Source organism: Onychomys torridus, chromosome 7, assembly GCF_903995425.1.
Source record: "Onychomys torridus chromosome 7, mOncTor1.1, whole genome shotgun sequence".
NCBI lineage: Eukaryota > Metazoa > Chordata > Mammalia > Rodentia > Cricetidae > Onychomys > Onychomys torridus.
In genome coordinates, this window is record NC_050449.1 from 5,580,288 (window position 1) to 5,608,228 (window position 27,941).

At 42.3% G+C, this 27,941-nt stretch overlaps 1 protein-coding gene across 2 annotated transcripts in view; it reads right to left on the minus strand.

The window, feature by feature from the left end:
- The window catches only part of Arhgap42 (Rho GTPase activating protein 42), a 234,821-nt gene that overhangs the window by 123,289 nt on the left and 83,591 nt on the right, over positions 1-27,941 (minus strand). For both annotated transcript variants that reach the window (XM_036192656.1, XM_036192657.1), the window contains exon 3: positions 19,967-20,028. In XM_036192656.1, the coding sequence (XP_036048549.1) occupies positions 19,967-20,028 (62 nt within the window). The remainder of the gene's footprint in view (positions 1-19,966; positions 20,029-27,941) is intronic.

Genomic DNA, 27,941 nt, shown 5'->3' on the forward strand with positions numbered 1-27,941 from the left:
CAAGCAAGAGCAGCAGAAACAGCGGAAACAGGGTCTCCCACTGCAGCAGCACACTAAGCTTCCCTGACACAGGCCATTGCAGTGGGTTGAACAGGCACAAGTCACATATGCAGAGTGGGTTAGCCAACATTTTCTTGACCAAAAGCAAACAAGAAAACAATGTTAACAATGTTAACTTAGTCTAATACTGTGATGGGTTAAGAATTCTTCCTCCCTCTCTTCAACAGAATTCCCAAACAGAGCAGGAATGGATGGGGAGTGGGCAGAGGGGAGGGGGGATGTAGAGGAGGGAGGGGAAATTGTGGTTGGGATGTAAAATAAATGAAAAAATGTAATTAATTTTAAAAATTTTGTAATTCAAGTTTTGTGGTTTAGATGCTAAACTTTCATTATTTTATTCATTTTTGTATGCATTGTTAGGGACTCAGGTCAGACCCAGAACCTTGTTCTTGCTTAGCAAACATTCTACCTTATGAGTTATATCATCAGCCTAGTTTCTCATTTAACATTTGACAAATTCGTCCATGTATATGAGGAGTCTGTATCTTATCCACACACCCCCATTACCCTCTCTTACCTCCTTCCCACTCCCTGTGAACCTTTTTGATATCTGCTTTCTTGTCTCCTTTTTTCTTTTAGATGACTACCCTTGAGTTTAGTTAGGGTCAATTGCAAGAGTACGGTGGTAGGTTTATTTACTGGAGTATGGTCACTTATCAGTGACTACACTTCTGAAGAAAAATGACTCCCTCCCCTAGTGGCCACTGATCGCCAATCCAGTCTAGTTTACTGTGTCCTTCTTGAACAATCTTGATTCTTTCAGGAACTCTGATTCACACAGTGTAATCGGGTCCCTGTTTGTTGGTGTCATGAGGATGCTCTTGAGAGCCTGAGGATGGGAGACTGAGCAACTCTTCACTAGTCCACAGCTTGGTTTACCCTCACAACCGCTGTGGAAAAGTGACACTAGCCTGCATCTACACACATGGAAACTCAGGCTTCATACACTTTGGTCATGTGCCAAATTCCCATGATTAGAAAGAACACCATGGAAAAAGGGACTCCATTATAGCAGCTACAGCCCTAAAGCCAAACACTGAAAATTCCAACTAATATAACTTACACACACTTTATTAAGTTGGGACACATTTTTTTTTTCCGAGTATGTCTGGTCTCCTATTTCCCCTGCTCAATCATCATTCCTGGCATTTTGAAATGGTAGGAAACAGTATGTTGCAAGAAAAATGCTTCCTTCTGCTGTTCCTCCTTCAGTTCTGAAACAGAAAGCTTAAGACCCACAGCTTCTCTACTCAGGACATCTAACTAGCTAAAGCTAGCAAATGGCCAGCCGGGTGCCATTCCCTAGCAGCACAGTGACAGTTCACAGCGGGACATTATTGTTGTGGTTGGTGCTGAATCTTGCAGATGCTCGGTTCACTGTTTGTCAAAAGCTGAACTCCTACCCAAACACCAGTCTGAAAGTGCTAGCTAGTGTCAAGTGACTAGGAGAATTAATTCTGTCTAGAGTTAAGCTTCCAGACTTTTGTGTGCACAGAATGCCTACAATTCTGTGACATATAGGTTCTCATTAGTAAGCCTGAAGTGCACCCCTTGCTCTACACTTCTGAGCACTCAGGAGAGGCTTGTGTTCCAAAACCCACATGCAGTGACAGCCATTGAGTTCTCTACAGAACTCAGTAGGAACAAGACGAGAACCATGAGCACATGTTTTCCAGACTGCAACACGGGGATACACACACACACACACACACACACACACACACACACACACACACACACACTGAACTTAGAGTCTGTGTGGCTGTGAACAGTATGTGTTGTGGTTCAAATATAGACTAGGTATAAAAAGGGCTCCAGAGCTGGTGGCTTTGTCCCCAGCTGGCAGTACACTTGAGAGGTGCCTGGTCAGAGCACTAATGTCACCAATGGGTTAACGCACTACTGAGTAGAATATTAGGAGTTGGGGACTTTTTGGAGGAAGTAGGAAGGTAAGTCCCTACAGGAGGGTACATCTTGTGACTAGCTTCCTCCTTCCCATTGAGGGATGAGCAGCTTTGATCCAGCACACCCTCCTGCTGCCCAAGAGCAACAGGGCAGGCTGACCACCATGCACTGAGACCTCAGAGACTGAGTGCACAGAAACCTTTCCTCCTAATTATTCTCAAGCATTTTGTCAAGGCAATGACACACGAATCACAAAGCATGCTGTCATTTTCTCAGTAGCTTTTACAGCCCTGGCTGCTGTCTCACAGTGAATTCTCTCCTGGATGAGGTAAACCTGGGAACACTGAGCAGAGGTCTCTCTATATAGTGTCTCTCTCCTAGAGACCCCCTCTACCCTCATCTCCAAGGACAAAAGGACCAGAGATAGACATTTCCACCTTACTTTCTAATGAGTGCTAAGGATCGTGTACTTATAAGACACCATCAGGTGGGACTATCATCCCTCCCAGGAGCACTGCTCTGCCCTGCCTCTCACAGGACACGCTAGCTTCCTAAAGTACCAGATCACTGTGTCCCCATAACTGCAGGAAAAGTACAATGTATGTTCCAGTTGGCTCCATGGGAGGCCCTACCTCTTTATGTAAAGAAGTGAGGCTTACATAAATCTCAAGGGACCCTTCTGCCATATTTTCTCCCCACAGTCATTTTTTCCCTTTCATGTTAAATATAAATGTTGTGTGATCCTTTGATGATCTATGATTTGGTCGGGTAACCCACTCTGCACCGGACACCAATGGCAAAGCATTTTCCCAGCTGAGTAGTTGAAAGAACTGCACACACCAGAGAGGCACAGGTGACATCAACTTGAAGGAACTTCTTAGACATAGTCAGTGCTTGAAGTGTCCCCAAAATTATTCCATAAGAACAATGACTTGGGGGCCCTCAAAACCCTTATGATCTGAAGACTGGGACAGCAAAACATGAACTGTTATTCTTAAGATCTTCTCATTGATACTCAACGGCTCTTCAGTTTGGTTTACCCGAGTGTCTTGACAGTGAGTTTTCAACTGCATCTATCAGGGAAGGAGACAACTTATACAAACCTGAGCTCATTTTGTACTGAAATGTATAAAGAGATTCTGTGTAGTTTTCAGTTTGTTTGTTCTTGAGACAGAGTTCCAGGTAGCCCGGGTTGCCCTGAAATCACTAATGTAGCTGAGGATGCCCCAGATCCTTCTGTCTCTCCTTACCAAGTTCTAGGATTCCAGGAATTTATCCTCACACAGCACCCATTATTTTTAATTTTTCCCTAGGATAATTTCAGGGCTAATTGGAATATCTACAGCAGAGATTTCTCATTGGAAAGTAGATGGGTCAGAAAGGAGTAGATGTGCTCAGAAGCATCCTGGGTTGTAGGGGTAGTCAGTACAAGTCATACATGTTGAACTATAAGAAGGCCACAAGATGTGACATAAATTCAGTAACCATCTTGTCTGTGTCTCCCTAACAGGATATGACAGGATGTGTTTCCATATCAAGCTGTAGAAGAATTTTCTCAAAATGCTTTGCACAGAAATCATAAAAGCCCTGGCACAAATATGAGGTGGCTTCATTCTCCATCATAGTCTTAAGAAGAGGGGAGGAGAGGAAGATGGAAACCCATCAAGAATAAAAAGAACACATCTATCACTGCAGCTCCCAAATGCTGCACAGGGAGGGTTCTAGGTATAGACCACAAACTTGTTAAGTGCAATGCTTGACAGCCACAGGCTGTGCCGCCATATTGCTTGTCTCATCCAATATGTGCAGAGCAACTCAGCAAAACTGAATATTTTAAATCCAATATATAAACACATAAGACCATGTTCTTTGAAAATAACTGCCGGAACTGGAGATGAAAAACACATGGGTGCCAAATGTGGGGATGTGCCACACAAGCAGGGATTACAAAGATGGAAGCAACACAAGAGACATCAAAAGAAACCCGGGAGCGGCAGCTGGAGACAATGGGAGACGATGGAAGCAGCCGACTGCGTAGCAGAGACAGTCATCCTGGTCTGTCCCTGGAGAATGGACAAAGCCACCATCAAAACACACAGCTAGTTACTGAACCCACGTGCTTGCCTGGATCCACATTTGGGATTGAAAAGAGCAGCCAAAACAGTCTCCTCTAACACTGCACACCGCTGAAATGACATTGTCTTTCCTGTCTCATTTCTAAACCACACCTCTTAACTTTCTTGTCGTACCTCTCTTGTGGAAGGAATTTAAGTCATTGGGTGTCTGAGTGAACAACAAGGAGGTGACCTTAAAGCAAGCCTCATTAAATGAGCATTAACTTGAACAAGAGGCTGAGGGCAATCCACACAATCTATATAAGCATAGGCAGAAAAGATGCAGGCCTCTAACTACTGAATACCAAGTCTTTGCTGCCCTGGGAAACTTCTCGCAGACAAACATTCCTACAACTTCCTTCAGCAGCCTGTGGGTGGTGAGCGCACACGTGGATCCAGACACACTTTGTAGAAGCACCAACATGGTCTTAATCATAACCTGCTGCCTCTAAGAAGCCAGCGGTTGAGTCCATTGCCAAATGACATCCTCATTCTCTGCAGCCATGATTTACTTCAGCGAAAATCTTTGTTTTACTATTTTGCCTTTGGAATTTGTCAAGATTGTGCATTCTTCTCCACTGTCCTCAGTTACCATGACAAAACTTTTAAATGTGGGTGTGGCTGCCAAGGAGACTCTTCCTTTTGACCATTGACTTCACCACAGAACTAAATTCAGTTCTCCAAAGACAGCACTTAAAGAATAAACAGAGACTTGAGGCATGGCGATAGAATGACCTCGGTATTTTCTGTGGACAGTCTACAAGACTCGGGAGTGAAGGGCTAATAAAATGATCACAGGCTTGAACAGCCTGCAGCTCCATTCAAGGGCTTGCAGAACACTCCAAAGGAAATATTCCCTCTAATAACACTTGGATCAAATGGGTGATTTGGATTTTTGGCCAATTAAGACCCTAGGGAATTACTAGACTTGGCCTCTGTAACACAAAATGGAACCATATGTGGTGTAGGTTTCCCAATCATATAAGAAGTTGGTAGAGGGAAGCCTGCTACAGTAATTCTCCTCATTAAGACAGCTCTACAATGTCCCTTTCCACGAAGGTTGTACATGATGCAGCTCACCATCAACTCAGAAAAACTCAAGGAAAATGAGCAGACTAACAGACTGTTCTGCAAGCGGCCCACTAGGGTAAGTATCAAGTTCTACAGCAAAACAAGCCCAAACCAAATGAAGAAAACTATGCTTCTAAACCTAAAATGAAAGTGGACTTTCTGATTCTTTCTCTAACAAAAGCTTTTCATTGATTGTCTACCACCTATCTGACCCTTCCAAGTTTCATTTCTAAGTTGTATTTGGCATGGCAATGTCTACTGGGAAGGCAAACAGAGCTTTGAGATAATAAATCAAATGGGTGGGTTAATCAGACAAGATCTGAGGTACAGCCTTGACGGTTCTCTTCTCAGCTCTCATCCTCAAGGCTGCATGCTGGTCTCCTGCCTAGGTGATAGCACCAGCAAGAGCTCTGAGGATCTGAGACCCTCTCACTCAGGACTAAGCAAGCAAACTGTGGGGCTTTGTACTATAGGCTGTTACCTGTGAATGAACGTTTTCCTTCGTTCTTTGATGTCCCACTTCTGGGTATAAGTAGTTACTATTGCAAGCTGAAAATATCCACTTTGATAGAGGGAAAAAAAAGTGGGGGGGGGGGGGCCAAGTATGCACTGGAGGCACCAACAAGGCTAATGTAGGCATGGAGCCGGGCGGTCTGGGATGACAGGAGGTCCCTGCTTTCAATTCCTCTGGAAGTCTTTCAGATTACATCACTACAGTTTATAAACTGGAGAAATAATTCACTTATCATTGCATGACGGAAATTGTAGGCTGAGAAGTTTCACAGGGGAATTCAGTTATAAGAACCAATTCACTCATGCTTTCTACAGGAAAAGCAGCATAGTTGTAGGTATAGTCACTTAAGCAATAATTTGGATTTATTATTCCAATTATAAAAATGTCACCTGCCTGCCTCACCCTTGCATCTACCATCTACTCTGAAATTCCTGTGGGCACTGATGATCAAGAACTTGATTCTTTCATAATTGAAAAATACACAACCATCATGTATTAGGCTATACATAGTATGTCTGAAGACATACTATGAAACTGAAATTTGTAAATGGAAGCAGGGGAAGGAACTCCCTATAGACACTTTGCCTAGCATAAAAATGAAAATAAAACAAAGCAAAAATCCTCAAATGAAAGAAGTATCATAGGCATATCTGCAAGAACTATAATTTCTGGAAGAAAATACCAAATTTGTAAACAATTCAGAATCAATTGAAGGTATAGTTTGAGAAAATACAAATTGTATTGTGGTGATATTTCATTTGTGCTGAAATGTGATGATATTCTATTTGTATGTTAATAAATAAAGTTTACCTGGAGATCACAGGAAATAGCAAGCCATTTAAGCAAACACAAAAGTCAAGCAGTGGTAGCACACACCCTTAATCCCATCACTAGGCAGGCAGGGTCTCTGTGTGTTCAAGGCCACACAAGGGAACAGAGCCAAGAGTGGTGATACATGCCTTTAATCCAGTACCAACCATAGAGACCTGGAGGTCTGTCCAGACAGGCAGTGACAAGGAAGTGAGGTAGCTGGGCCATGAGCCAATGAGAGGGCAGAACAGCAAGGCAATAAAGGCACAGGCAGACAGGAAGTAGCTCACTTTGGAGGCTGGGGCATGGTGGTGAGGTAAGGTTAGCTGGTGGCTGTTCTGATTGCTCTGATTTCTGTCAGATTTTTAACTCTATTTCTGGCTCCATGTTTCGTTGTTGTTTGTTTGTTTGTTTGTTTGTTTAAACCACTTAGAAATTCATCTACATTGTATTCTGAGATCTATTTATTTGTTTGTTTGTTTGTTTGTTTATTAAGACCACTTAGAAATTCATCAACATTGTATTCTGAGGCCAAATTATTTAAAATATTTGTGTTCTAGACAGCTAATGAAATGTCTAACTTCAACTCAAAGGGCACTGATCTTCAGAGCTTTTGACCACCTCCAGCATCCTGGAGGGTGTTCCTGGGAAACAGATGTTTGACTTGTTCCCATGTCTGTGAACTTCACAGACACAGCAGCAATATTCAACCTAGAGGAGTTTCCTAGTCTGAAAATGACCTAAATCTAGAGACATCAGAAATAATCTCACAGTTTGCCATTTTTTTTTAAAAAGGCATTTTTCATTAAAATAAAAGTAAAAGTGAATGTATAGACATGGTCTTTTAGCTAAATTTACAGTAAATTACCCAAGTTCTTTTCTGTGGCGGTCATGCCACTATGACACTAGTGGGCACATCTTGCCTGAAGGTCAGTAGTATGGCATTCAGGGTAAGTCTTTCCTACCAGCCTGCATAGCACTGTCTGGCACCATGATGCTGGCCAGCAGGGGGTGGCTTCTAGCCCAGCTACAGCTTGATTTGTCTTTGTCCTATAACCAAAACCTGTGGTGTCTTCAGGTCTTACCATCTAGTTCTGGTGGGCAATTAACAAATGTGACCTGTTTTATTTGAGGAGACTAAATAAGCTCTTGGTCACCCCAGGGCTCCATCTCATACCTGCTTGTCCCACCTGAAGGACTTAAAATTTACCTACCTTTTTTTTTACCCAAACCCACTCATTCTTGAAATCCACATGCTCTGGCTATCCAGCCACACACTTCTTTCTCCACCTTTCTTTGCATGTATAACCCAGTTGTTTTCTAAATTCTGCAGAGTTTAATTTAGCCTCTGCCCATCATACCCCTAGAGTTGAAGACAGGACCCAGTGCTCTACTACTGACCTATTCCCCAACCCCAGGTAAGGCTTTTCTAAAGAACTGTATTGTAAGCTTGACTGCAATGTTGTCAAAACCTTTCCTCACATATCCAAGAGAGAAGGGAAGAAGAGCAATTCATAATGGAAACAGAGAAAGAGGAAATGCAAAAGACGACCAGCTAAATTAATTAAAAAAAAAAAAAAAAAAGATTTCCCAACAGCTATTACAAAAGTCAAAATTCTTCAAGAACTCTGGATACCTGATTGTTCTGTTGATTTGTTTAAATAAACACATACCTTTTGGGTTTTTTTGCGCATAATTACCAAAATAATAGTTTTCTCCTAGAATAAATATAGCTTGAAGGTGCTTCTGTGTGTTTCTGGAAGTGACAAACCGAACTTCACTTTTGCACTGGACCAATTTGAAGGTTAAAAATTACTACACTTACATTGAAAGGTTCAGCTGGGTGTGGTGGCACACACCAGCAATCCCAGCAATCATGAGACTGAGGCAAGAGAAATAATCTAAATTCAAGGCCAACTTGGGCTACAGTATGATACCCTGCCTCAAAACAAAGCAAAAAAAATGAAATGAATAAAACCACAATACATTACAAAAGGAACAGAGCAGTCACTGCAAACCTCTCAGACTGTGTTCTAAATTCCAAATATGTATGTGTAGTTCATGAACACCCATTTACACTTGAATGTGTGTATATTCCAGAGCTGCTCTGGTGGGAAGAACAAAGTCCTCCATCGCAGGCACTGAACCAATCTGCAGAGACAATGTGGCCGCCTTGGCGGGTCCTGAGGCCTGAAAGCTCCTTGTGGTGACTGACCCTGTGGGCTCACGGCTCTTCTGGTTTACTGTATCAGAATTCTGCCCTTTCAGAATGACCCGATGACCTCACGGGAAGCCCTGAAGACAGAATGAAATGCTGTAAGAGAGAGAGAGGAGACAAGATAGAGAGGGAACTAAATGGAGAGAAAGGAAGGTCACACAGTCACATTCCTTCAGTCACTCATGAAATCGGCTGGGAGTTACTGACATAGATGTGAAACTCAAGACTTTCATCTTTTATTGCCTTTTACATGTTTACTGCTAACCAAGACTATGGTATTCCTAGCAGTTGGGATCTTCTATCAATCATGTAAAAATCTAAACAAAGATATGAAAGTGCCCAAAAGTACAACATCCAAAAGAAAACAGAGAAAAACAAAGATGAAAAATCAGTATTGTTATCAACTTCAAAGTAAACTTCTTAAGTAAAAAAATTCCAGAACATCAGGAAGAAATGGCTTTAAAATGAAATAATTCCTGTTCCAGCCTGGACTCTAATTAGTCTGTATTTCTATGTAGATTTGAAATGGACCTCATCAATTTGATTTCATTCAAATCGTCTGTGGCAGGTGAAATGATAAGAACTTCATAAATGCTGGCCAGTCCCACACTGACCCTACATGGGTGTTATTTTTAAATGCTAACTATTGTGTCCAAGGTCACACGGCTAATGAGAGGCAGATCCAGAATCTGCTCACCCCACGGTCTGGGAAGCCACTGGACTGTGTGTCCTCTCTCCTGAAGTCTGATAAGCTGAGCCGGACACATTGTCTCCACATGTCACATAACCATCCAGGAACTTCTTCCATCTCTCCTTTGCACCCTTTACCTGAGTGCAGTCAGCTGCAGCCCTGTCTCCACTATTTCCACTCAGCTTAAGTCCATATCCTTCCTCTCAGTCTCCAACCACTACTTCCCCTCAGCATTAACACGGTAGTTTTATAAGAATGACCTGCCTCTGCTCAGGCAAAAGCTGTTCACACTCACACGTGTGTGTGTGTGCGCACACACATTCTCTCTCTCTCTCTCTCTCTCTCTCTCTCTCTCTCTCTCTCTCTCGCACGCATGCACACGCACACGCACACATGCATACATGCATGCATGCACATGCACACACATACACATTCATTCAATAGATTTGTTCAACTTGAGCATCTTACGAATTTTGTAAATGTAAAACTGAACCGTGAATCCAACCTTGTGGTTAAAAGAATGATAACAATGCCTTGGATTCTGTCATGTGACCTGAAGATAACTCATGGAAGCTCTGCTGCCTTTACGGCCTGGTCACTGTGTTACCTTCCCCACCCCATGCTTTGTAGTGCTTGCAATGTAGTAGTGCTGGACACATTCTAGGCAAGCACTCTGTCACTAAGCTATAATAATCTGTGTATGTGCACACGTGCACACATGTTCATGTCAAAAGTACACAACAGTCAAGGAGGCCAAAGACAACTTTGGGTGTAGTTTGATGGGTGTTTTTGTTTTTTAGAAACACTGACTCTCAATGGTCTAAAAGTCACCAAGAACAGTAAGGAGGGTAGGGTAGCATGGAATTCTCCCATATCCACCTGCCCCCAAAGCCCCAGCACTGAGGTGATAACTAGGTGCTACCACACCTGTCTGGTTTTTCTTTACTTCTTCTTTTTAATCTTTACCAACTGAGATATCTTCCCAACCCCTAAAGTTTCTTAGCTGCTCCCAGCATCTCCCCACAGTTTCCCACTGCCAAAACCCCAGCACTTTGAATTACATAAGACTCCAGTATATCCTGTGTTTTCCTGTTCACACAAGTTCTGACTTACGCATGCACACCTACGTTTGCTCTTATTAGATGAGCACAATTTCAGACACACCAGGAACAATGGTTTCTTCCTACATTCCCTCCCCTCGTCCCTTCATTCTCTCCTCTGTCTTGTGCTGGGGGAGGGGCTATTTATCACGTAAGGCCAGCTGCACAAACCCTTTCCAATCCCTTCAGGCAGACATAATCCTCACTTCCTCTGAACTTTTTGCTTGCATTGCCACCAGTATTCAGTGCACCTTGCGTTGCTGCTATAATTTGTATAGGCCCTCCACTAACTCACCACCTACACAGCAGACACCGCCTGGCTTATTTCCTCTCACCCCATTACAGCAGAGAGGCTGTCAGATGATGCGGATCAGGAAGAAATGGCAGGTCAGTGGGTGACTGCATTTGCAAATGGTGGCCCAGCCAATGAAGAAATGAAGTTAAAATAAACAAGAGAACCTCAAAGGAAGGAGGACGGACGCCAAGGTGAGGCAGAAACACTCAGGGTTAGGTCAGCAGACCTGGCCTCTTTCAGAAATATAATCCCCTCCTCCTATGGCCCACCAGAGCAGATCTGTCCCCTGTGGAAATCTTTTGGAATGAGTGAAATCATCGCTTTGTGAAAGGCAGCAGGAAAAGAAAGCCCCAGTCGGGCTGAGCTGGAGCACTGGTGAGGCTCCCCACGGCAGACTGTTGACTGGGTTAGTCTGTGACCTGTCAGGACCATCCTCTAAAGCCCTTCATTGCCCTGTACACCATGAGCAACAGAGACAACCAGACAGAGTCTGCTGTGGGGTCCGTTGCCCTTCTGGTTGCCTCCTGGAGTTTTGACTATGCAGTCATCATAGACAGGCCTCAATCTGCCCATTTACAAAACTAAGGCTATGTAACATGCCTGCACAGCAGCTCTGTGGATTAAGTGAGTTACTGGAGAGCACTTCTGACACTACTTGCCATTCGCACACAAAAGGGTTTAAACCATATGCATTGTCATATCGGACTTTAGAAAACTTATGACAGAGTTGCAGAGTTGTACTTATACAAAGGCTTCATCAGAATGTAACACAGCAAACATTTCCTGACATCCCGCTTATTATTTGTAAAGAGACCTGGCTAAGCTAGAAAGCTGCTTTATCTTTTAAGAGCTAAAGGCTAGTGGACATGAGTAATAATTAACCCCAGTTAAGTCAGATGATGTCAGGGGATACCCTCAGATCCACTAGAAAAGGCTCCCAATAAACACAAAAGGCCAGTGGTTCACAGCTTTATCTATCTGGCAAGGTCTGGTACCATTTAGGTATGTCTCCATTAGAAGGATGCAGACCAGGAGTCTACTGCTGGGAGATGTCACTAAAGGTCCCATAGTCTGGGAGATGGTCCTCTGCATAAGGAAGCCCTCTGCTCGAAATGTCAACAGTCCTGGGTCAGACTCCTGCTCTATCCACCCCTGACAAGACAAGCTTCCCATGAAGCTCCTTTCTCTTACAGCATTTTCCTCCTCTCTGCCACCTGTCGCCACACGCCCAATGGGGCCAGGAGCACATCCTATGTTGCCTCAGTTTTCAGTTTCACCATCAAGGCTCCAATCACAACAACAACAAGAAGTGCTGTGGAAACACCAAGCTAGTCTCATTTTCACAGCATGCTTTTCTGAGGCTGGCAATAAAAGCTTTTAAAAAAAAATGCTTGTCTGGAAAGAACAAAAGGCAAAGGAAATTACTGTTATTTAACTATTGCCAATTAAAATAATGAAGCTTCAAATGACTAAATTATCCAGAGTATAAACACACGTCGGATCAGACTCCTGTTTCTACAACAATCAGTGTTCTTCACTTAACATTGTAATGTGCACAGAGAAATATGTTACTGATGTTTTGACACTATCTGTCCTACCACAAAGCATGTTCTTACAGCAGTGTCTTCTAAACACTCTACATTTGCTATTGCATTAAAATGCTCACTGATAAACTTGTAGATCCATGGACAGGGCATCTGCCACCTACCCTAGTCATGGATCAAAGGAAAATTATGCTGCAACTTGTCGCATCTTTTATGGTGGCTGCTAGAAAAATGGAAACCAGAAGTGTTAGCAGGATGGAGGGAAACTGGAGGCTGTCTACATGGAATGCTATGGTGGCCACAGCACACAATAAAGTTGTCCTCAAAGAACAACTAAACATGGGGGCATGTAGCTCAGTTAGTGACCTGCTTGCTTATTATGCACAAAGCACCAGGTTCTACCCCAGTAGTCTGTAAACTGAGCATGGTGGTGAGTGAGTGTTATCCCCAAAATTTGGAGGTGGATCAGGAATGCTATGTCTTCAGCTACAAAAAGAATTCAAGAGCCATCTGGCTAAATAAGCCCTGGTGCCCTGTCTCCCTCCCACTCAAAAGGCACAAGGTCAGGCCCATCAATGTTCCAGCACAGATGGGGCCCCACCCCAGCTACAGAGCAAGCAGGAGGAGCAGTCACCTTCATCCGGAGGGCTAGCCATTGGTAAGTTGCCCATCATTGAGTAAGTGACCCCACAACTGTGCACGTGCAAGCAATTCTCATTAAACCCAGTGGGATACAGACACGGAAATAGGAGAGGGGTGTGTTTGGTTCCCAGTAACAAGAGCTGCAGGGCATCCCGTGCTCTCTTCTGGTCTCCTTATGAATACCTATGGACACACACATACAAGTACATAGGCACACTCATATACATACATGCATGCAAACACACATACATACACATATATACACACATGTACATATAAATACTTATAGACACATATAAAATCAAATTAAAAATTTACACATAAAATATTTACACAGTTAATAACATTGTTTCTACGTTCTCTTTTTGGAACCATTTACCTCAATTTTCTGTACATCTTAGAAGTAACACATGCACTTCAGAATGGCAGCAACTTGTGTATTCATGTATGTGTACTTTTGTGTACATGTGTGCATGCGTGTATGAATATGCATGCATGTATGTGTATGTATGTGTATGGGAGTTAAGCTCATAGCAACATGTTTAGCTCAGATTCTATTAGAAACATCACTGAGGAAAGACCATAAGAGCCAGAATACCAGAAGGAGCTGAAACAGTCTGTCCTAGACATGGCCACATAAGCGAGACCTGCACATTTTAACACAGGAGGGGAGCTAGCCTCTCCCGGGAATGAGCCCCTTAGTTGACACTTACACACACAAATAATAAAAATGGAGATTCAGCACGTGTATTTATCTACCTGTGCATACACATATATACACACACAATGCATGTGGGGAGACATGAGAGAGACGTGGGGGGAAAGAAAGGAGAAATGTGATGTAACACTATTTCAATTAAAAACATTTTAAACTAAATACCTACTTTGTCTTCAAATAAATGTAAAATAAGACTCAAAAATTTTCAGTACTGAGTTTTAGCGACATGAATGTTGAGGAGATCACCCTTGGACACAATTTCTCTTCATACAATCTGCCTTAAAAGAGGCAATTTTTTAAACATAATTTTTTTATTGATTCTTTGGCATTTACTTGTGTACTGTGTAACCACATATTTGTATACCTTGTACTTTAAAACTAAATTCCCGCACAAGTATTAGCTTATGTAGAACAGTTACATGTAACTTTACAAACATTACCTTTCACAGCATCAAAGAACATCTTTGTGCTACTTAAGCATCAAATCACAGTTTTCTAATGCAGCAAAGACTAGCAAATACGCAACACTAGTAATAAAAAAGAATGGGTAGCGGTTGGGGATTCAGCTCAGTCGTACAGCGCTGGCCTAGCAAGCGCAAGGCCCTGAGTTCGGTCCTCAGCTCTGGGGAAAAAAAAAAGAAGACAAAACAGAATGGGTAATCCTGCAGAGTACATGTGACCTTAAAAGTGAAAGGGAGGAGCCGGGCAGTGGTGTCGCACGCCTTTAATCCCAGCACTCGGGAGGCAGAGGCAGGCGGATCTCTGTGAGTTCAAGGCCAGCCTGGTCTCCAAAGTGAGTTCCAGGAAAGACGCAAAGTTACACAGAGAAACCCTGTCTTGAAAAACCAAAAACAAACAAACAAACAAAAAAAGTGAAAGGGAGATGCTGGAGGGATGGCTGAGAGGTTAATGTGTCTGCTGTGCATGCATGAGGGGCCATGTCAGACCACACAGCTGTAATCCCAGCATTCCTATGGCAGATGAAAGGAGAGAACTCTCAGAAGCTTGGGGTCAGCTATCCAGGTGGACAGTGTTGGAACAAGAGGCCCTGTTCAAACATGATTGAAGGAGAAGGCCAACACCGAGGTTGTCCTCTGACCTCCATGCACATGATAGCGCTCACACACATGAACACATTTTTGGTAAAAGCTAAAATTTCCCAATATGATATAGAGTCTGTGAAGAAAAGGCTGTGAGCCCTACAAGACAAAGGGCACAGGAGAGAGACGAAAAGCCCCAGTGCTCTGTCCATTTGGAGCCATCATTAGGAACGAGAACACTCACATCTGTAAGTAATAAAAACCCTGCCCAGGAAGCTGTACAAGGAGCAAAACAGAAAAGGAAATTTTCAACATCATGCAATATATAAAATGATGAGAAAAAAAAGTCATAAAAATGTGAAAGTTCTTCATCTAGCACGTCCTGTTTTAAATGGGCCATGCCAGTGTTATCTGGGAGGAGAGTGACTTAAAATCCTTCCTGAGAGTCAACAATTATAAATCAACAGACTGAATAAATAGGTCTTGGGAGACAGGAAGGTACAGAAAGATTCGGTGTCTATTTTCATGTATCCTCCTACAAATTTTGAAATCCAGTGATTTTATATATAACCATGAAAATAACAACCATTATGATGCCAACCACAAGGAAAAATATCATGTCTGAACCTTCCTGAAAACAGAATGCTACAGTACAAATATATTTTAAAGTTAATACCATCTTAATCTTCTGTGGATTATCATGAACAGGAAAATATCTACCAACATATTACTCTGAGTTTTAGAGAGGAGAAGGACAACTTTCCACACATTCTTCTGAAAGCTAACAAGGAATAAACCGTGAGCAGTTAGCCTCATGCTCCCTTACTTGCCTTTCTTACGTTCCAAAGGAGAACTGTTAAATGGGCAGCAAAATGCTTGCTGGCAGCGTGCCAAGACAGGCTTCCCTGACTGACCACTCTATAATCCCTATTCAGAAGTGTTTTTAGAATTTTAACACTCTCTTAGCTGTCATTATGAGACTTAAGTCTTCCATAATATGAATGCTTTGAAAGATTTCCCCAAATCCTAGCAAATGCTTGCATTCTTCCTGCTCTCCAGAGTAAGAACTTCTACCAATGCTAGAAAGAAAAGAAGGAGGGAGGAGAGAGGGAGGGAGGTAAGGAGAGAGGGAGGGAGGAAGGAAAGGAGGGAGGGAGGGAGGGAGGGAGGGAGGGAGGGAGGGAGGGAGGGAAGAGGAAGAGCAGGCAGGCAAGCCAGCAGTTGTTACACTAAGCCACTCCACAGTATGTAAAACAGTGATTTGCTCAGGAAGTGCTTCAACCTGAGAGACACAGGTACACATGACTGGGTTTGGAGGATGGAGGATGGTTCTGCAGTTGGGAGCACATATGAACAATGTCACCTGTCTGGCACCACCCACAAGAACTGGGAAAGCGTATGGGCATATGGACACACACACACACACACACACACACACACACACACACACACACACACAGTCTGTAGTGGCAATGCTCACTGATGGATAAAGCTAGTGCTAAAAGTGTATCCCCTCTGGAGCTGTAAGTCAGAATAAGCCCTTCGTCTTCTAAGCTGCTTTTTGTTGGGGTGTTTTGTCATAGTGACAGAGATAAATGTCAACAAGCAATAGGAACTACAACTACCACTGTTGAGGCTGTGATGGATTGAGGGTGATATACCACCCCTCAAGGCAGCCTTCTTGTCTCTCCAGATAACAGTCAGGAGATCAAAAGCACCCACAATGTGACAGACAAAAGACTGAACTTTATCCATGCAGGACACTGAGAAACTTATTCTTTGCATTTTAATTTCAAGAAAATTCATTTCACTATAGTGTTGGTAAAGAGGCTTGTATATTTTTTTTTCTTATTATTTTTTCACTAATTTATTTTACATACCAACCATAGTTTCTCCTCTCTCCTTTCCTCCCATTCCCTCCTTCCTCCCTCTTATTTACCCCCCTCCCCACCCACTCCTCCTCCATCCTCCCGTGGGTGTGAACAAAGCATGGCACATCAAGTTGAGGCAGGACCAAGCTCCTCTTATCAAGGCTGGGCCAAGTAATCCAGCATGGGGAATAGGTTCCTAAAAGTCAGCTAGGTACACCAGGGACAGGTCCTGATCTCACTGCTAGGAGCCTCACAGTCAGACCAAGCTACACAACTGTCACACATATGCAGAGAGCCTAGGTTGGTCCCATGCAGGCTCCCTAAGTCTAAAGTCCAGGAGCTCAGGTCCGCTGTCTCTGTGGGTTCCCCTGTCATGATCTTGACCCCTGTGGCTCCTATAATCCCTCCCCCTTTCTTCAGGAGGACTGTCAAAGTCAGCTCAGCCCAGTGCCAGTGCTTAGCTTTGGATCTCTGTATCTGTTTCCATCAGTTACTGGATGAAGGCTCTATGATGACAGTTAGGGTAGTCACCAATCTGATTACATGAGAAGGCCAGTTCAGGGACCCTCTCCACTATTGCTAGGAGTCTCAGCTGGGGTCATCCTTGTGGATTCCTGGGAGTTTCCCTGGCACCAGGTTTCTCCCTACCCCAACCCCATCAAAACATTTCTTTCATTACTCCCCCCTCCATCCCACACCCAGCCAGTACAACTGGGTCCTTCATGTTTCCATCACCCCATCCCACCACCATCCCTGCCCCTACCTCCAGTTTGTCCAGGAGAACTCTTCTATTTCCCCTTCCCAGGGAAATCCATGCATCCCTCTTTGGGCCCTCCTTGTTATCTAGCCTCTCTGGGGCTGTGGACTGTAGTAGGTTGGTTATCCTATACTTTATTCTTAATATCTACTTATGAGTGAGTACATACCATTTGCCTGTAAATTTCTTGAGGTCATTGTCTGATACAGAAATATAGGATATAGATATGATAAGATGAAAGGGTAGATTAATGAACCTACTTTTAAAGAGCAACAACTTGTTTAAAAATGTTTTATACTGCTATGGATTTTAGTTTATTGATGCAAATTTAAAGTTAATTTCATTACACTATATGTATATTTCTATTCTTGTTTAAGTTATTATGTTTATGTAATTCATTTGAATTGTAATATATAATTAAGAAATACAGATTAATAATGAATCTTCTATAATAGTCAAACTTATAGTCTTGTTAAATTTTCTAGGTGTACATAGATATAATTCAGTTAGGTGGGTAATCTTCAAACACTTCAAAGATTTACAGAATATGACATTTAAAATACTTTAAAAACTTAGACTTTCTGGACAGTGAGACATGTCTGCCCCTTACAGCACCAATTTACGTCAAATAGAAAGACATCAAAGACACTCTATATGGAGTTTATCCTCTTCTTGGCAAAAATAATCTTTTTAGTAAGAAACTGTTCTTGCCTAGACTGCTTGAAAAAATGTTGACATGCAGGACCCACAGTAAGGTGACCACTGAACTTTGCAAGGTGAGATGGTCCTTCAGGTTCCTGCTTCACAGATGAAACGCCAGACATTCTACAGGACACAGAGAAGCAACTGAGATACTCTAGGCCTATAGGCTGACGATGGATGCCCCAATGTTGCAGAGGAACTTTGGGTGACTCTCCAGGAAGCTAGTTGTCTCTGTCATTCTAAATTTTTGGAAGCTGCTTACAATGCTCTTCCTGTTTTCTTAGGTAATATAATCTTCTGGGGTCTTTGATGTAGTTGAAGACTAGATAGTTACAATTTTCCTTGGTTATGATAAAACATAAATTAGATATAAAATTTTAGATTCACAAATAAAGGGTAGGTAGAAAATTTTCTTTAATTTTGCCATTATATTATATATATGCAGATATTATAACTGTAATTCTTCCTTGATTATTGTTTTGTTATATGTAATTTTACTATGTTAAAATTAAAATCTTCTTTTTTGCTTAGAGAGAAAAGGGGAGGTGCTGTGGGATGTTCTGTATGCTGTGAAAGTGTTGTTCTGATTGGTTGATAAATAAAATGCTGATTGGCCAGTAACCAGGCAGGAAGTATAGGTGGGATAAACGAGGAGAATTCTGGGAGCAGGAAGGCTGAGTCAGTAGACGCCAGCCTGCCATCCAGGGAGCAGCATGTAAAGGTAACAGGCAAAGCCACGGGACACGTAGAAACATATAGGTTAACAGAAATGGGAGGAGTTTAAATGTAAAAGCTAGTCAGTGGTAGGCTGAGCAGTTGTAATTAATATAAGCTTCTGAGTGATTATTTTATAAGTGGCTGTAGGGTCCATGGGGCTGGACAGGTCCAGAGAAAACTTTCAGATACAGTTGCCTTTACACTAAAGCTTATTTCTAATGGCTAACTTGGAGGCCAGCAAAGTATCTCCCTGGTTAAAGGCACTTGCAACACCAACCTGGGGGCCTGAGTTTGATCCCCAAAAGTCACATAAAGGAGTGAACCAACTCCAAAAGTTGTCCTCTGACGTCCACATGAGCACTGTGATACACACAGCACACACATACATACACACATTGTGTGCACACAAACTGTAAAAGTAACAATAATAAGCCTTAAATCCATTGTTTAAAAAAGCTAACTACAGAAATGTCCATATTAATGAATGCATATCTGTGCACAATGTGCATGCAGGGCCTGTGGAGGCTCAAAGAAGGTGTCAGGTTCCCAGGAGGAGGAGTTTGCAGATGGTTGTGAGCCACTATGTGGGTGCTGAGGACCAAATCCCAGTACTCTACAAATGCTCCTTACCACTGATCCAACTCTCCAGCACCCAAAAGTTATATTTAGTTTCTTTTGTGGTTTTGGCTTGTTTTTTGTTTTGTCTGTTTTTAATTTTTTAGACAGGGTCTCACTATGTATCTCCAGCTGGTTTATAACTCATGTGGACCAGGCTCACCTTCAACTCACAGAGATCTGCCTTCCTTTGTCTCCTGGGTGCTGGGATTAGAGTCATGCACCACCACACCCAGGCCAAATTATACGCTGAGTAAAGAAAAGCACTATCAATAATTGTGCTCTAATATTTTGCATAACCTAAGATATTAGCCTAGAAATATTTTAACGCTATTTTTTCCAACTAGAAAGGCCTCCTGGCTCTCATGACCCCACTCACTCACCATATCAAAGTCTCATGCTAACAGTCTTTATTAGACTTTATTGGTCAGTTTTTCCCCATAAATTTTCTTTAAAGTTAGTTACAGCCACATACCTTTCAAAATCACACATGGCATTTACTCTGTGGCTAATTCAGATTTGCTCCTTCTTCTAGAGAGCACAGACACAGCGGGGTTCATTAGACATAAGGAACAAACTTACCAGCCTACGCCTTTCTTCTTCTACGGCAATAAGCAGCCTCGCGAATTCTTTCAGCGATTGAGCTGTTTAAAAACAAGACAGAAAGAAAGGCATTAATCCTCTTTCAGGGCTAATATTTAATTACACAGGAGCAAACATTAAATGAAGATAGTTATTAATTTGTATCTCATATTGTGTGATTTTGTTTACATATCTATAAAAACAAGCATATACTAAGAGGCCAGTGAATAACAGCTGTGAGTAAGAGGTAGGTATCTCTCTGTGAGCTACAAATTAAAGCCAAGAAGTTTGTCTACAGGTCCTAAAACAAACACAGATTATATGCTTAATATATGAAATTTACATTGAAATAGTCCTGAATCTCTTTCAACAATGGTCTGTGAATTTAAAACATTTTGTTGTTGTTTTTGGTTTTTAAAGATGTATTTATTTTATGGATGAGTGCTCTATCTTCATGTACAATGTTATGCCAGAAGAGGGCATCAGATCCCATTATAGATGGTTGTGAGTCACCATGTGGTTGCTGGGAATTGAACTCAGGACCTCTGAAAGAGCAGCCACTTAACCACTGAGCCATCTCTGCAGGCCGAAAGTTTTAAAATCTGTAAAAAGAATAAACCAGGCTGAAGAGACAGCTCTGTCGGAAAGAGCCATCACACTTGCTGTGTGAGCCTGAGAACCTAAGTTTGAATCTCCAGCACCCACATAAGAAACTGGGCATTGCCACACATGCCTGTGACCACTGTGTTGGGATGGGGAAAATGACACAGAGATATGAGTAACACTGGGAATCCTTAGCTATCAACTGAACTAGGCGTAGGCTCATGAGAGTTCCTACCTCAAAGAAATATGATGGAAAGTATTGGAGGAAGATACATGTTCTCCCCTAACCTCCTCACATGTGCACATAGATGCATGTGTCCACATTCACAAAGGCACGCACACATGTGGTGCTTAAATAAATATACTATTGTATAAATATATGTAGTGGCATTCATTAATGCAAAGCCAATGAATCCTATTAGCTCAGGAACATTACAGAGGAAGGGATGGAAAGATTGTAAGATCCAGAGAGAAATGTCCTGGGGGTACACAGGACAGAGAGGGCTGTGGGGTGCTGACTTCCACTGCACCCTTAACCTATAGCAGCTGTGATCTTGGGTGATAAAACCCATCAACATTCATCATGGGAAGGGAAGGAAGTCACAAGGCTCTACCCATCTCTGAGGATTTGTATACAGCTAGTGGCTGAGGAGAGAGGGGAAACACATCATCTTCTGCAGTGCCCAAGGTCCTGTGAACAAGCGCTCTCTCATGAACCTCTGACCATTTAAAAGATGTGACAGTAGAAGAGGATCCGAAAGAGTGGGAGGGGCCAAAGAGGGTAATAAGGAGTCAGGATAGTCAAAATATATGAAAATATATATACACATAAATGTATAAAAAGTGCATCCCTCTAATCCCAACACTTGGGAGGAAGAGACAGGCAGATCTCTGTGAATTTGAGGTCAGCCTCATCTACAGAGCAATTTCCAGGACAGCCAGGGCTACACTGAGAAACTCTGGCTTTAAAAAAACAAACAAAATAAATTAATAATTATAAAAAGGTCATATTAAATCCTACTTTATGACAGTGAAAAGGACACACGCAGTAAATAGATTTAGTTAGCTGGGCCGTGGTGGCACACGCCTTTAATCCTAGCACTCAGAAGGCAGAGCCAGGCAGATCTCTGAGTTCAAGGTCAGCTTGGTCTACAGATGCAGTTCCAGGACAGCCAGGGCTACACAGAGAAATCCTATCTAGAGGAAAGAAAGAAAGAAAGAAAGAAAGAAAGAAAGAAGGAAGGAAGGAAGGAAGGAAGGAAGGAAGGAAGGAAGGAAGGAAGGAAGGAAGGAAGAGGGAGAGAGGAAGGAAGAAAAGAGATGGAAAGAAAGATAGAAAGAAAGAAAGAAAGAAAGAAAGAAAGAAAGAAAGAAAGAAAGAAAGAAAGAAAGAAAGAGGGAGAGAGAAAGAAAGAGACGGGGGGGGGGGGGGGGGGAGGAAGGAAAAGAAACCCACCTCATGGATAATTACTATATGCTAAGAAAAACATATCTCAAAAAAGAGAAAGTTTTAGCTCAGGAGTATGATTGCATATTACATCTTTACTTCCTCTGAGTAAAGAAAGTTGTCAGGAGAGGTTGGATAGTTTGATGGGCCATGGGTTTCTTACTTTCTTTTACTGTTGTGATGATAAAATATTCTGACAAAATCAACTTAAGAGAGAAGGAGTTTGTTTAGAGTTCCCAGTGCAGGGTCTCATCCATCAGGCAGGAAGTGAAAGAGTACCACGAGTGAGGCTGTTAGTCATACCATATCTGGGCTCAGAAGCAAGGCCTGTGCCTGCTTCTTAGCTCTCTGGGCTCCACTTTTGGGAATGGTACCACCTCAATTAAAGTAATAAAGATAACACCCCACAAGAATGCTCAGAGGCCCTTCTCCCAGATGAGTCTAGATTCTTGTCAAGTTGCCGATTAATACTATCACAATAGGTGAATGATTGAAAGGAGGGAAGGGAAAGAAGGAAGGGAGGGAGGAAGGGAAGAGAGAAACCATAGCCAGTTACAAACTGGAAAAACAAAGATACACAAATAACATAATCGTAATATACTAGCTGTGTCAGAAGTAAGACACTCACTCATTACAATATGAACATTAACTGCTGACTGAACTGTCCTGTGTTGAGAGATGAGAAGGGTGTGTGACAATCTGAAACAAGGGCACATGTCAAGAGCAGGATACCAGGAGGTGGTGCCTGAAAATGAAAACCAAGGGGCAGCACATCATGGTCCTGAAATAAGGAACGAGGAAGACCCTGCAAGTTCTTTATTGTCTAACAGCCACAAACCTGGGAGGGCACAGCTGTAGGATGCAATTTCCCAAAGTTAAATCACATCCATCTCAAGTCAGCCAGGGAGGACCCTGGGGACAAACAGGACTTCACAGAGGATCTACCAATCACAAGTCAGCCAGGGAGGACCCTGGGGACAAACAGGACTTCACAGAGGATCTACCAATCACAAGTCAGCCAGGGAGGACCCTGGGAACAAACAGGACTTCACAGAGGATCTCCCTATCACAAGTCAGCCAGGGAGGACTCTGGAGACAAACAGGACTTCACAGGGGACCTACCAATCACAAATCGGCCAGGAAGGACCCTGGGAACAAACAGGAATAGGCAGCAGCAGCCTAGACCCTCGGGCAGCGACCTAGACAGGCTATTTATTGGGTCAGGCTTGAGATACCTGTTGACGCCCAAAGGCTCCATAAGGACACCCACTAAGCTGTGGTTGCTTTAAATAGATGTTTGGTTTCCAGGAAGAGCCACTCAGGTTCTCATCCTCCCACTACTTCTCCTTGTTAAAAGGGACTGATGCCATTTTCTACTACATTGAACTGGTCTGTTTCCCATAGAAATACTATTAATAAACTCAGCATGATAATAGCTAATTATAATATAAATGTCTGAGAAGACAAATTTTAACATGCAAAAGAAATTGAATGCCTGGTTCCCCACAACAAAAGCCACCCACCCTCCAGCAGTTTTGGGGAATTGGACCCAATCTGACAATAAATTTTGTTCCTTTTTCTTTTGTTGACTTTTCAGGGAAAAAAAACTCTAAAAAAACAAAACTCAAAGAACTAAAACTGTTCTTTTCAAATATTATAAAGCCGGTTCCACTTTAAAAATACATATTTTTAGTCCAAATGAGGATATTTGTGTTCTTTGAGAAAGCAATCACATGGGAACACTGGCTAACAACTCCTAAATTGGTTGGTGGTCCACCAATTTCAGAAGCATGTGGTTAAAGCTTCAGGGTATTTCATTAATAGTTTGCTAGAAGAACAAAAAGAAGACAAGAGTTTCACAAAGCAAGTGTAGAAGTCTCCTTATCATCATGTAAACTAGATTCTGGGAGAACAGCTTCCTGGGGTCTTCTCTCTCTCTCTCTCTCTCTCTCTCTCTCTCTCTCTCTCTCTCTCTCTCTCACACACACACACACACACACACACACACACACACACACACACACACACGAAAAAAGTCCAACAGGACACCACCGGAAGCCTAGTAGATCCAGCTGGGTCCTTTTCCTAAGCAGCCACTAGAGATGGAAGGATGATGTTAGTAGCACCGCTGATGTACAGGTCCACAAATGCCTCCAAAGACCAGAATACCATTGGGGGAGCGGGGGTGCTGCAAGCAGTTCCTTTAAAATCAGGAACAAGGCAAGAATGTCTAGGCTCACCAGTCTTAACTCTACATACTACTTGCAACTTTAGCCAAAGTAACTGAGCAAGAGAAATAAAAGGGATGTAAAAGGTGAAGGAGGAGACCAAATGACCCTGTCTGTAGGTGACATGATTCTATACTTAGAAAATCCTACAGGGGCTGAGAGGTGGCTCAGCACTTAAGAATACTTGCTGATCAAGCAAAAAAACAGTTCAGGTTAGATTCCCAGCACCCACATAAGGCAACTCACAGCACCTATGACTCCAGTTCCTGGAGATGATGCAAAAATGGCCTCTACAGGAAAACACATGAACATGTACAGACACATCCATAAAAATAAATTCAATCTTAAAAAGAAAGAAAATCCTCAAGACACCACTGAAAGTTTCTTAAAACTGATAAACTCAGTGAAGCAGCAAGGGCACAAAATCGACACACAAAAGAGTAACAGGCTGGGGACGTAGCTCAGTGGTGCAACGCTTGACCAGCATGAGCAAGGTCCCATGGGACCCCTGTACCACACACATACACAGGCACAAGAGCTTTCCTATGCATTGGCAATAGATGAGAATAAAACAATAGGGAAACAAACTTGTTCATAAGAGCTTCGAGAGCCGGGCGGTGGTGGCACACGCCTGTAATCCCAGCACTCAGGAGGTAGAGCCAGGCGGATCTCTGTGAGTTCGAGGCCAGCCTGGTCTACAAAGCGAGTTCCAGGAAAGGCACAAAGCTACATAGAGAAACCCTGTCTCGGGGGGGGGAAAAAAAAAAAAAAAAAAAGAGCTTCTAGAAAAACAGTAAAAGCTAGAAACAAACTCAAGAAGGAAGGAGAGACACTGCCAAGGGTAAAAATGATAATATCCAGGAGGAAGGAACTGAAGGAGGCTGGGAGATGGGAGGGCCGTACATGGATGCAGAGAATCCATCCTGTGCCAACAGCCTGGAGGCTGAAAGAGATGCACAGATTTGGCGGTCTGCATGAAACACCAGTAAATCCTTAAATTTTAGTGGAAGTGCAAAAGCCCCCAAATAGCAACACATCTTGAGCAAAAAGGACAATGCCAGGAACATCAGAATACCTAATTTCAAAATGGGTTAGAGACTGATAAAACAAAAACACCACAGAATTGTCATGGAAGTGAGGGCCCAGAGATACATGCACACCATGGCATTTATCAACCTTGACAAAAGACAACCCTTCCAACAAACAATGCTGAGAAATAGTGCTTCTTGCTTTGGTGGTTCCAACTAGACCCTATACCTCAGCCGCACACAGACTGGCTGTAGTTTCATTTCTGTGGCTGGGATAAAATATCCTGACAAATGACTTGAGGGAGGAAGGTTTACAGAGCTTACTTTCCTGTTACAGTCCATCACTGCAAGGAAGTCACAGCTTTGGGAGCTTGAGACAGTGAATGCACATAGTCTCACCTGCATGCCTGAGCTGAGCCCAACTTCTCTTACAAAGCTCAGACCCCCTGTTGGCAGAATAGTGCCAGGCACACTGGGCTGAATCTTCCCACATGTGCTATTTTAATGAAGACATTCCCCTATATGCATGCCTACAATCCAGCCCAATGCAGACCCAATATAGACAATCCCTCACTGAGACTCTCTTCCTAGGGGTCCTGGGTTGCTAACAATTAAAGTTACCGCCACAGAAAAATTCAACTCAGAATGGACTTCCATGGAAGAACCAAGACACTGAAACAGCAGAAAGAATATAGGATAACAATTGGATGCACTGTGGCACAGGCAACAACTTCCTGATGCTTAGGATATAAAAGCGAGAACTGACATATAGGATTGGATCAAGTCAAAATGCTTTTGCACAGCAAAGGAAAAAAACCAGGGCAGTGAAGGGATAACACACAGATGGGAGAAACCCCCTTCCAAAAATCCACATGCCTAAGGACTAATATCCAAAGATATAAAGAACTCAAAAGAATGGATAAGCAAACAAGTAAGGCAGTGAATGTGAGCAAAGGATTAGCAGATGCTTTTCACTTGTAGTCCTATAAACAGCTATCAATACATGAGCAATGTTCATGACCTTTATCTATCAAAGAAATACAAATCAAAAGTGCATTGAGATTTTATCTTACCTCTCTCAGAGTGGAGATAATCAATCAATTACAATAAATGCCAGCAATGCTGTGTTTAATGTAACCTTTGTATACTGCTGGTGAGAATAAATCATTGCATCCCCTGGGGATCAGTATATTATTCCATACACACAGAATAGACTACTACTCAGCCATAAGGAATAATGAGCCATACCCTTTGCAGGAAAATGGATAGAACCTAATGTCACACTATGCAAAATATGCCAGGCACAGAAAGACAAGCACTGCACATTTCTTCTTTATGTGGAAAGAGGATTATTTTTTAAAGTGAAACCACAAAGGGACTACTGGGAAGGGATGCGAGGACCAGGGATTGGGGTGGGGGTGGTAGAGAGTGAGAGATGGAACTTGGAAGGAGCGAAAAGAACAAATGACTGCCGCAGGCATATAAGAAAATCTTTGTGAAACTCATGAATATGTGTAACTAGTATGCATTAACTTAATTTATTCAACACTACTTAAAAGAACATGAGAACTACAGGAAGCTTACTGTACCCAGGACCTTGGGCAGGAGGCATATGAAGTAATTCCTCCAGCTCCCATCTTCTATGAATGTTTGAGCCATTAAAAAGATTGATAATTATATAAAAATGTCTAGTATCAATACAGAAAAATTGCTTATGACCTTTTATATTTTATTTATTGATATTTACTATAAATATGAATAAAAATATAGGTCCAGACTAGCATCTAATGTAATAACCATTACAGATTTTGACCACACCTATTTTCTTTTTTTAAAAGAAGTAATACTTTCTTTTTTTTTGAAGCTGAGGATCAAACCTAGGGCCTTGCGCTTGCTAGGCAAGTGCTCTACCACTGAGCTAAATCCCCAGACCACACCTATTTTCATGATGAGAACTTAATTTAGGGCAATTTCTTCAAAAATGATACTTAATATACAATGGGGTTTCCACCAGTGAACATGATTTGAATCTATAAGTTAGAACAATACATATGCACATTGTATCCAATGTACCAGAATAAAAACACTATCTTTTAGTCTCTGGCACATGAAATATCATAAAAAAAGAAAAGCCAGATACCTCAGAAAGTTATGTTAGTTACCAAAATTCCTATCACCTGGATAAAATTTTCCTGGCAGTATTCATCGATAATAATTCTTCCCCTTCCTGTCCATCTGCAGTGCATGATTACTGGTGAACAACCAAGAGAGTTTCCCATATAAATTTTTACTGCAAAATTGTTGGAGGTCACAAATATGGTTATACACACCCTTTTTATCCCCACAACATAGTATTGGAAAAGCCCTTGGGAACTACTCAGATTTATTCAAGTGTATTTGTGTGAGACCATGTGAGTATAAAGATTCACAAAGGCAACGGTCAAATCTCATCCTAGATGGTGATAAAATGTAGTGATGGCCTGTACATATTTGCCAAAAACGGCTATTCTCCAACATTCCTTAATGTCCAAAACACCTTTTTCCTAACTCCATTAAACAAGCTGAAACTCACCCAACTCTTTTTATTTTTTTAGCAAGAAAACCTGCCAAGTGTTTGAAATGACACTGAGAAGACAAAGCTGGGTAGAGTGGTTCATCCTTTAACCCCA